Genomic DNA, 11,699 nt, shown 5'->3' with positions numbered 1-11,699 from the left:
AAGTGTGGATAAAAAGACTTCAGGATAAAAAGACTTCAGGTCTATTCATAATATTGCATAACCATTTTTTTTATTGAATACTTTCAGAATTAGTTCAATATTTAGCTGTTTAATTTTCTTAAACTTTTATATTTCAGGTACTTGATGAATGTAACATTTGAGGGTCGGAACCTTTCATTTAGTGAAGATGGATACCAGATGCATCCTAAACTGGTCGTTATTTTACTCAACCAGGAAAGGAAGTGGGAAAAGGTAGGTCCTGTATTTTAGTTTAAAACTTTTCTTCTGTTTTATGCCAAGCAAATGTTCATGAAAGTCCATCCTGTGGTAGACTTTATTATATTTTGGGTGTATGGGAGAGGCTGTTCTAGTTAATGCAGATGGCAACTAGTTAAAATAATAGCACTATATTTCATTATCCCTCTAACAGTTGCATTATCTATTATATAAACATTATTTATTATAGGTAAAGTACAAATAATGGCTCCTAACACTCCAAATCAAGTTACTATTAGATACACAAGCCTCATAAAGTGAGCAAAATCTTTCTTTACCTTCCCTAACTAAGACTCACCTTACTACATTCAGGGGTGTGGAAATTTTGGAAAAAACTACTTGTCCAAGGACTAAAGCGGGGGCCGAATCTACTTGTCCCTCTTGACAAACTACTTGTCCTGATACGAAAAAATAATGTTAACCAAAACCGTATTTAGCAGTGCTTGGAAGCGCTTCTCATTGGTCAATGCCGTCAGGTGGCCGCGTTGACCAACGAGTGCTTGCAATTTGCGAGCGAAATTCAGAATACAAGGAACAGGTACAGATAGTACACCCGTACTGGTGGACGTGAAGGACCGTTCGCCAAAAGGTAAGTGTAGCTGGAGGGAGATTTGTGCGGGTAATTCCATTTTCCCAAATAACTTGGTAAAGTGAATTTACCCTCCAGGGTTGGTGCAGACTTGGGGATTCCCGGGACGTGTGATCGTGTGCGGTGGCATACAGCGGTTGCATCTGCTTGTATGGGGTTACATCTGTGTGGCAATCGCTGAAAAAAAGGTACATGTACCTATTTTCACGACATGCACCACGCAGTGTTTTCAACCGTGATCCCAGGATCGCCCGGGCGTTATTGCAGCAGGAAAACGCGCAATGTGCCTGGCACGACTGGGGTGCCATTAGAAAATAATGGCACTGCCAGCGAAACCGGCGGTGATGTGTGATTCCGTGACCACCCAGCCATCCGCTCGGTTTCGTGCACGATGACCGGGCACTCACAAATCGCACACCACCGATCGCGCTGGCAGTACCATCATTTTCTAATGACACCCCAGTCGTGCCAGGCACATTGCGGTGTTTTCCGAGTGGTAGCACATGATCGCAGTTAAAAACACTGCGCGTTTATTCACATGCAGATGGGGGCAGCGGGGCTGGTTTTCATTTTTTCAATTTTTATTTACTTTGTAAATTTCACTTTTTTCCTAGTGTCCTAGGAGGATGGAGGTTTTTTTTCTCATCTACATGCTGCTGAGCTGGGATTTGTGTTTCCTCCACAATAGCTTTGGAGGCCTTACCCAGACCCCAATTGACTGCAAATTGCAGGCATGCTTAGAATGGGACTTTCAGGTATTGGGCCTTGCTTTCTAGACCATTGTGTACTATGTTAGTTTGCTGCAGAGTGCTTTCAGGTTCAGAGCCAAGACACAGCCTGTGTTGTGTCCCAGTCTCTGAATACTTTTTAATCCGTACGCCACGTGGGCTGAGCAGTGGGAGCTACTATGTTTTTGAACCACTGAGCACAATCATTACCCCCCTATTCTGTTTGCATTTCATCACTAGCTGCAAGGTCATGCCTGCACACTCCATGCTTTTTAAGCTTAAGGTAACATCTTCTCGCCATTGCTCATATTTGCAAGAGACACCCTGTTTCACTTTGGTTAGTCTTTGCTGCTGCCTAAATTGCCATGGTCACCATTGACTATGTAAACCTCCAGCTTTTACAGTATTGACCTAGTGTTCTGTTAAGCAGTGCAAAAAGTTGCACCTAAGTGCAATGCAAGGAGTCACAAAGTGGTTAATTGACAAGAAAGTAAATAGGATGTTTGTGCTTACTGTAAAAACGGTTTCTTAAGTTTCATTAAGGGACACAGGTCCCACCTCTTTGTGTTTGTGACCTACTCCAGATATTGCTGTTCTACAAAACTGAAGCATGCTGGGATTTTGGGAGGATATACCTGGCTGGCCACTGTTTTTTTTGTTGCCAGTGTCCAAATCCCCTGCAAGTGGCACACCATCACATTCCATGTTTCCCACCCATAGACAATTGCTGCCTTGATATGCAAGCACAAAGCCACCATTTTGAAACCTGATGCATACAATTTAGCTTTGCAGTCTTTCCCTACTGCAGATTCATATCAGTCAAAACAAACGGATGCTTCAATCAAAGGGCTCGCACTAGCAGGGTTGGTTGCCAAGAATCCTGATAGATAGCAATATAAAGTACTGTAGCTTGTACTGTGCTGCTTTCTTGAGAAGCTGATACAGGTTTCCTCTGGGATAAACTTGGCATTCCATATGTACAGATAAGACAGCATTCTTTGAGCCCTGTTGAGTTTTTCCAGTTTGAAAGGAAGCTGTCATTACAGAAATATGGGAACTGCCATTGCTGACTTGTTTTTGAAAGCGTAGGCTCTAGAGGCTGCTGTTATCCTTCTTTCATTACTTGGTGAATCACTGATGTGGAATAATCATGTGTATATCAGATGCCTGATATGCACATACTTGTTCCAGGTCAGTGACTTGGTAAGTAGTAAAGAAGCCCTAGAATTTGCACCTTCAAAAATAACCCAATGTACATTAAGAAAAGAAGTATGGGGATACTTCTATTTTGGCAGATAACCTATAAATGCACACTGTTTTGCCTTACCAATGTACCCAACATGTTCCAGCAAACCATTCAGTATTTATCTATAGGTCAACCCTTTTTTGTGTCCCCCATTATTGTTTTGCACCCTATCTGTCTTAATGGCTTCTGTGAGTTGAACATAAAGTAATGAGAAACCCAACATTTTGCCTTTGTTATTGGAACATGAGGTGGGGCAATCTTCCAGTAGGTACACCTGTTCTGGTGGCAACAGTCTAAGAGGGATTTTTCTTTCTCTTTTGAGATTTTCACTAGGACAGGATGTGTGGGGAAACCTGGCGGCACAAACCCACAGTTTTTGGTCGATTTTATTTTAAAGAACAAGTGTACTTTCTCCCAAATCCTGTTAAATCTACTCACAAGCATTCAACTTTAACTTCACAATCATATTTGATGAACATTTTCATTACAACCATTTTGCTAACACTGACCAGCTTCAGCTGCAGCCTCCATCAATCCTTGTCTCCGACAGCATGCTGTGGGAAGATGGAGCTTGTTCTAGTAGGATTTTTTTTCCTGGTGCACCTCTTTGCTCGCTGTCACATAATACAATGTCCGTTGTTCTTTTCCAAACCAGTCCTGAGATATCTGCATGTAATGTAGTGGTTGTTAGGGCTGAAAGCAGCTTCCCTCACTCTCCTTTGCAGATGAGTCTGAGTATCTGAGCTGCCAGGCAGGCTGCTGATACGGGGGTACAGGGAGTACTCCTGTATTGGGCCCATGACCCCATTGGGTCAGCAGCAGGAGTTGTGTGCACACCTCTGTCTACAACTCCATGTGAGAAGCAAGGCTGCCAGGACATTGGCACCACCCTGGCTAGTGGTACCAGCCAGTGGGTGGGACTTTGTGGGGCAGCGGGTGTGGCTCTCCTATTCTCCAGCAAAGTTCTTTTCAACCTCCGGGCGAACTCTGTTGGTAAATTGATCTTTCTATAAAGAATCTACATTAGTGACAGCTTTTGGTTGGGCATTTTTCTCTCATAGCAAATAGGCTCCAATGTTCCATACAGCAAATTAGAGTTCTGAATTTGTCCCATAAAAGTGTCAGTTAGCATGGGTGGAGGAATATCCACTGCTAGCTGCCTAAATACACACCGGTGACAGCATCTGATAGGATGCAGTCGCTGTTCAGCCGAAAATTTTCCACCCGGCTAAGTCGATCTTTAAATGGGCTTTTGTTTAGTGAGGTGCTGCTTACAGAGGCACCCTTGGATTTCTGCCAAACTTAAGCCACCTATGGCCAGGTGGCCATAGGTGGCTTAAGAGAAACTGCTGGTTTCTACATGTTACTGCACTCTCACTGCTCTTTGCCTTATGCATACAAGTGATATTTGTGTAAAATTCACAATGCGAGAATTTACAAAAGCTGAAAATCTTTACCAAGCCATTGACAAACAACATTCTAAATATATAGTGTAATCCTAGTTTTGATTGCCTCTATAATAGCCAAAATGCTTCAGATTGTTAAAAACAATGGATTACGAGGTAGTAATCATAGGAAATGTTAATTGTTTTTTTTTTTCTTACTGGTTCTATTAAAGTCACATGTAGCAGGTTTGTACCAGAGCCATATGTTAAAAGCAAAACATTTGTCAGCTATAAAATTGTCATTTGACCCTAGCATCAAAAGTGTAGAAAATATTTTTTCCACAATGGTTTTACCTAAACAAAAAATCTTGTTCAGCACGGTTGCTGTTTTGCTTCATGCCCCACCTCAATCAGGTTTTGCTCAAGAAAAGTCTTTTTCAACGTTTTGATTTCCCAGTTCATATTTCTTCAACAAGCATGACCCAAATATTCCTGCATCTGTTTATTGCGTCTCTTTATACTGCCCATCATAAGCAAGCTCTCCTGTTATCAGCCCAGGCTCAGAAAGTACAAACAAGTGAGAGAGAGAGAGTGATTAAAGAGGACAGCAGGAAGGGAGATGAGGAAGGAATAAAACGGAGAACATTGATGTTGAAATTACTTTACAGTTTTAATCATCAGTAATGAAAGAACTAAACCTAAGTTGTCCCATGATGCTCTTTTTCCAGGGCACATGGTATGAAGCCGTGGCAGGAGAGCTATAAAGCTATGATATCAGCATAGTCGTCATTGAAAGTAAATGAGCAGGGTGCTGATATTGACATCTACAAAGTAGAACTCCTGTAGGTTATGTCATCCAACATGCTAATTCAGGTTCCATGTCAGGAACTGGAACACCATCGGATCTGCTTTTCACATGTTTTTGCACAGTTTTACAGCCTGTCTCCCTAATGCCTGTTGGTAAAATTACAGTGGACCTAACTTTACAGTTTGGATTCACTTTAAAGCAGTGGTTCTCAACCCGTGTAACCTCGGGACCCACATGTTTCCTTGGTCATTAAGGCGTGACCCAAAAATGATTTCATTTCTGAAACATTTAAATTTGTGCTTTCAGGACACTTTTGCTTTTCTGCTGCCCTCTACTAAGTGACCATTCATAATATTCTGTTGCCTCGTGTGTTGCATATGTTGGTATCATTCATTTTAGATGGCATTCCAAATGCATCTTGCATGACAAACATGCACTGCAGTGCTGCGCAAAGCTGGGCAAGGCACTAATGTGTTGTGGGAAATGCTGTTTGCACAATTTTTGGTCTGTTGTGGTGCTTTAGGGAGCCTATTCAAATGAGTGGAGTGCCCTTACACAACATGGGTTAACACAACGCATTCTATCGCATGTGCATTTAATGTACTTCAGTGGCCCAGGCGGGTGTAAATGGGCAAGAACCTATGGATTCCTATGGCAGGAATCCCCAGTGTCTCATTCAGATGTGACCAATGTACCCATTGAAGTAACAGCGACCACATCTGTAAGCGGCTTGGGATAGAGGACTGTTGTTGGATGCAGACATTCATCTATTCCGAATTGCATGTAATCGTACCATGTGCAATTACATGCAGAATGCCACTTACAGATTTGTGTCCCCATTCAGCAGCCGCATCTGAATGGGGACACCTGGCATTCCTGCCACATGAATCCATAGGTTTTTGCTGCAGAAATGCCAGACCGCACCATGTGAACGGAGCCTTATACTTGCCATTTCCCTACAAGATCTTTGCTCTGTGGCCTACATGTCCTTTCTCCGGAACTCTTCGAGACTTGAAAAAGCTTTACCTGTACATTCACACACATATGCAGTTGGTACATTGCAGGATTTTAAAGAGTTTGGGAGAAGGGATATCCATTGAGAAAATCTCACAAGAGACGCTGCAGGTAAATGGGGAAGTGGAACAATCAAGGGTAAGTGCATTAAAATACTGCTGGTACCTTAGAAACATTTTAGGCCAGGTTCACTTAAATTGTTAGGAAGACGTAAAGTGCTGTGGATTGCTTTTAAATTAGAGGCCTGGCTGCATACATTTTTATTCACATATGTTTTTTGTATTAAATGCTAGACATGTGCACGTGCAAAAAAATTGTTTCAGATTTTTCGAGATACAGGTCTGAAAGTCGGTTAGTTTAGGTATTCGGATTCGTCCGAATCTGAATCTTTAGTTAATTTCGGGTGAGGTACATGATAATTACGAATGAACGTTTGTTGCATTAAAGTGACATTACCGGTAAATGTTTCTTTTTTTAAACTTTTGACAGTCCACAAAAACAATAATAAAAAGAAAAAAACAGCGTGCGGTCCCAAACACCAACATTTTTTTTAAAAAAGCTAGCAGCCTGGCAGAGCAGGAAGGGGGGGCGCGCTATCGTGCACCCCCTCCTCCACCATACCAGGCCACATGCCCCCTGGCAAAGCACCTTGTCCCCATGTCAATGAGGACAAGGGTCTCTTCCCCACAACCCTCATCTGGAGGTTGTGGAGGTTGGTGTGCAGGGGGGCTTATAGGAATCTGGGTGCCCCCAGGCAAAGCACCCTCCCCATGTTCAGGGTACGTGACCTTGTATGGCGTACAACCGCCCCTCCTTTTTTTTGCTCTACCAGGCTTCTGCTCGGATCAAGGGTCTGGTAGAGGATTTCAGGGGGACTCCAACGCCAAAAAACCTAAATTGTGGGGTCCCCCCTCAAATTTCTATCAGACCTAAAGGGTCTTACAATGATTTTTTTTTTCACGTTTAACTTTAAATGACATTCTTAAAAATTTGTTATCGGACAATTCAGATTTATTTATTTCATTCGGAAGTACAGATGCATCCGAATGTCCGAATATGCCGATATTCGTCCGAATTTCAATTTGGAACAAAATGAAATGCACATGTCTATTAAATGCTCCATATTGTCTGTGAGGGCCACATAAGTGCCTAGAGTGCCTGCTCCCAGGTTACAGTCAGAGAACTTGTGTGCATATTTTTCATATGTATCTTGGTGGCTTACCAGATGCGTACACAACTTATAGAGCACTGCACATAGATCATCAAACAGATCATCATCTGCAGATAGTGCCTGTTTCAGTGGGAAAAGGGTCCCTGAACAGGTGTAAAACTGATTGGGGTCAGGTAGGTATTGCCCACCATAGAGTGTTCTCTAGTCAATCTTTGTGCCTATGTGGTGACTGAAACTAAACATCTGGGGAGCGCATGTCCAGGTCTGTCTGGCCTACACAGACAGGCTACCAAGCAATGCTGATGTTTGTGAGAGGTTGAGAATGGGGCAGCTCTGTCCTAAAGAGGAATAGACTGCTGTGCTGCAAAATAGCAAAACATGTGTGTTCATTGTTATGCTAAACAATCCTTGGGTAAACAAAACACTGTGTTATTTGAATAAAATGCATTTACCTGAGTGGACTCAGCCTTGGAAAGCTCTCCCTTTGAAGCCAATTATTACAAAAAAAAATGTCACAAACCTAAAAAACTGCATAAAGTGGATGAAATTGCGTAAGCAGAGAAAACCTTCAGTGGAAATCTATCAAAAAGATCAGTAAATCCACAGATATAGGTTCTTACGATGTATGTATATCCAACAATTCTTTTAGTTTTGGATAGTGTACAGAAGGAATAATGACTCTTTTATTTAAGTTTTCATTGCAGCCTGTGTCCCTGCTAGGTATATTGACACCCTTTATTTGTCCTTTCCAACAAGCAGAAAGTGATGGGAAATCCAAAATGTTACATTTGTCAGCAGAACAAGAAGTGCGGAGAAATATTCAAATCTTTATTCAAAACAAAGATAAAAACACTTCTTCTATCTGGGCCAGATCTGGAACATCTTTACTGCAAATTAGCAGCGATTTGAATTTTTTTTTTCTTTAGCTTAAAATGGTCTTACAGGTACGTTCCATGTGTTTTTGATGTGGTTTTGATGCGTTCCAGTGCATTCCAGACCAGACAAAATAGGACAAGCAGTATTTTTCTGGTCTGGAACGCACTGCGCTGGTGGGAACAGAGGCCAGAAATAGCATAGGGATACATTGGGGTGCATTTTGGGTCCGGAAACAGTCTGGTCTGGAGCTGATGTGGTGTGAATGGGCCCTCAGTCATCACAAACACAATTTATTTTATACTTGGCCATATGTATGGTGCATCCTTCAATATACTGTATATAACTCTAATACCAATTAAAAGAAGGAAAATAAGTACTGATGCTCTCTTGAGGCTTTAGAAAAGGTTACAACTTCACAATTCACCACATAGCAACCCATCACCCAAAACATGTGAGAAATCTGTCTCATAAAATACAGTATACCCACGCACAGACCTATCAGAGAAAGATAAAGAAGTAATGATGCACTTTTGAGATTTTTTTATTATAACAAAACACGATCCTTTAGAAAAAGTGACAACATCACAATTCACCATATAATAACCCATCACCTATTAAAATGTGACAAGTGTGTTGTATAAAATACTGTATCAGAGTACCCCCACACTCAGAACATGCATATTATTGCATAAACCATAAGCTCATCAAAGCCTATCCAAGTCACACACACAGTGTGTATATACCGTATTTTTCGCTCCATAAGACGCACTTTTTTCCCCCCAAAAGGAGGGGGAAAATGTGCCTGCGTCTTATGGAGCGAATCCCGACGCCCGAGACATGCAGTCTGTGCCCCGGGCGAGTAGTAGGAGCCACTGCTCGTTTAATATGAGTGATCTAATGAGATCACTCGTATTAAAGCCGAGCAGCGGCGGCAGAGATCGAGTTCAGCAATAGGAGCCACTGCTCGTTTAATACGAGTGATCTAATGAGATCACTCGTATTAAAACCGAGCAGCGGCGACGATCGAGATCACCATAGAGCAGATGAAGAACGGGCGTTCTTCGTCTGCTCTGTGTGATCACTGAGACCGTGGCGCTGTAATCACAGCGCCACCTGTCTCAGCGGTCACTAACTGCAGCTTCTGTCACAGCTTCTGTCATAGAAGCTGTGACAGAAGCTACAGTCTGTCGAGTGCTCCATAAGGTGCGCCGGACCTCCCTGCGTCCTATGGTCCGGTGCGTCTTATGGACCGCAAAATACGGTATATATACACTGAGTGGCCAAATTATTATGACCACCCCATCAGTACTTCGTTGGGCCACCTTTTGCCTTCAATACTGCGGCGATTCTTCATGGCATTGACTCCACAAGATGTTGAAAGGTGATGCGAGGAATCAGACACCATGCCTGATGAATAGCACTGTCCAGTTCTGTGAGATTTGATGGTTGTGGAACCAGCTGCCTGATGGCTCTTTCAACTTCGTCCCACAAATGCTCAATTGGATTGAGATCTGGTGATTGTGGGGGCCACCTCTCTGTCATGTTCTTGAAACCACTGCTGCACAATACGAGCACCGTAGCATGGCGCATTGTCTTGTTGGAAGAAGCCATCTCCATTGGGATACGCCATCAACATGATAGGATGAACTTGATCAGCAACGATACTTTGGTATGTTGTGCTATTCAAACTTTGTTCCACACCAATTGAAGGGTCCAAATCATGCCAGGAAAACATGCCCCAAACCATAACACTGCTTACATTTGCTGCCCCCATCAGAATGCCTCCTTACATTCATTGTAGGGGGCACTCGGATGGGGACAGCCAATGTAAGGGGGCACTCGGATGGGGACAGCCAATGTAAGGGGGCACTCGGATGGGGACAGCCAATGTAATTGGGCACTCGTATGGGGACAGCCAATGTAAGTGGACACTCGGCTGGGGACAGCCCATGTAAGGCAGCACTCCGGCGGTTTACATTCATTGTAGGGGGCACTCGGATGGGGACAGCCAATGTAAGGGGGCACTCGGATGGGGACAGCCAATGTAAGGGGGCACTCGGATGGGGACAGCCAATGTAATTGGGCACTCGTATGGGGACAGCCAATGTAAGTGGACACTCGGATGGGGACAGCCAATGTAAGGGGGCACTCCGGTGGGGACAACCAATGTAAGGGGGCATTCTAGTGGGGATAGCCAATCAGAGGCATAGCAAGGTCATGAGGTGCCTGGGGCCACTGCCACTGAGCCACTATGGAGGGCCGCCAAACAGCAATACTTTATACAGCAATGCAGAATACCACCAGCTATAGAGGACTACAAATCCCAACAATACACTATATAGCAATGCAGAATAATATGAAGCTGCATACTCTGTGCTGCTCCGGGGTGGTGGCCTGATGTCTCCAGGGTCTCAGGAGGGCTGTGCTGGGCCTCGAGATGGCTGTGTGGAGTCTCAGGAGGGCTGTGTGGAGTTTTAGAAATGCTATACGGGGTCTCAGGTGGGTTGTGCATAGTCTCAGGATAGCTGTGCAGAGTCTCAGGTGGGCTGTGTGGGGTCGCAGGTGGGCTGTGGGGAGCCTCAGGTGGGCTGTGCAGAGTCTCAGCCGGACAAGCGGGCTGTATACAAGTGATTTCAGAGGCTGTGTAGCCGCTAAATTCATTTGTACAAAACGGCCTATTTCATTAGGGTATGCACACAAAAGTACAAACACGTATGTGTATGTATGTATATATATATATGTTGGAAGGCTAACTGGTTAGCCTGTATTTGTGGGAGGAGTCTGCTCCCTCGCCACACCTTATAAACCCGCAGGTAGGCTCACCTGGGCACAGCAGTCTTCAGCATTCTGTGGAGGTTCCCGTACGGACGATCGTCACTTCAGGGTTTTGGTCACTTGCGCCTCTGTCGTCACGAGCCAGGCAACGCCGGCGGATGTTTTCATTGCCGCCAGTGGGATCTATACACTACCCCACCGCAAACGAGCATTTCTCCTTAACGGTGCGCATTTCGGGGGCTTTGTCTGTGAAGGGGGGGCGGCTCTCGTAGGGCACGGTACCCTCCTGACAGCTACTGGGGGCAGGACGCGGGGATTAGTGTGCTCCCATTAACGGTTCAAACCTTCCAGCAGGTGGCGCTAGCCCCACATTTAGGTACATAGTACTGGCACTAGGTGCATTTTTCACACACTCTGCGCCTGCACTCTCACACCATGGTGGGTAGCGACGCACAGCTTTTATAGTGGGTTAACAGGCTCGTGGGTCTGTAGTGGCCACATTGACAAATAGAGAGGGTATATAAAAGGGAAAAAAAGGAAATATATTTGCTTTATAATTTGAGTAACATACGGAAGGAACCATTCGGCAGGTGATCGCAGGTTACACGTGCACCGCTCCACTCGGCCTGTTAGAGGCAATCTAGGGTGTCCTTTCAGCCCACCGCATACAATCACTACGTTTTGGCAGGGTAACTTAAGGGTGGTTACTGTTAGCAACGTTGCATATGTTCACATGCATAGCATTTACAGAGGCACTGAGGATAACAGTAGACATTTGGAGTAGCTCCTCAGGCTCAGTCATACGTTACACGTTTATCTTTTATTTATAAG

The 11,699-nt window shown here is 44.1% G+C and overlaps 1 protein-coding gene across 1 annotated transcript in view; it reads left to right on the top strand.

Annotated features, from left to right (window-relative positions):
- The window catches only part of LOC108796485 (glutamate receptor ionotropic, NMDA 2B-like), a 72,006-nt gene that overhangs the window by 301 nt on the left and 60,006 nt on the right, over positions 1-11,699 (top strand). The window contains exon 2 of the mRNA XM_018567972.1: positions 138-252. Within this exon, the coding sequence (XP_018423474.1) occupies positions 138-252 (115 nt within the window). The remainder of the gene's footprint in view (positions 1-137; positions 253-11,699) is intronic.

Source organism: Nanorana parkeri, unplaced genomic scaffold (assembly GCF_000935625.1).
Source record: "Nanorana parkeri isolate BGI_ZX_2015 unplaced genomic scaffold, ASM93562v1 scaffold1124, whole genome shotgun sequence".
Taxonomy (NCBI): domain Eukaryota; kingdom Metazoa; phylum Chordata; class Amphibia; order Anura; family Dicroglossidae; genus Nanorana; species Nanorana parkeri.
The sequence above is the reverse complement of the archived record's forward strand: the minus strand, read 5'-3'. Positions and strand labels throughout refer to the sequence as shown.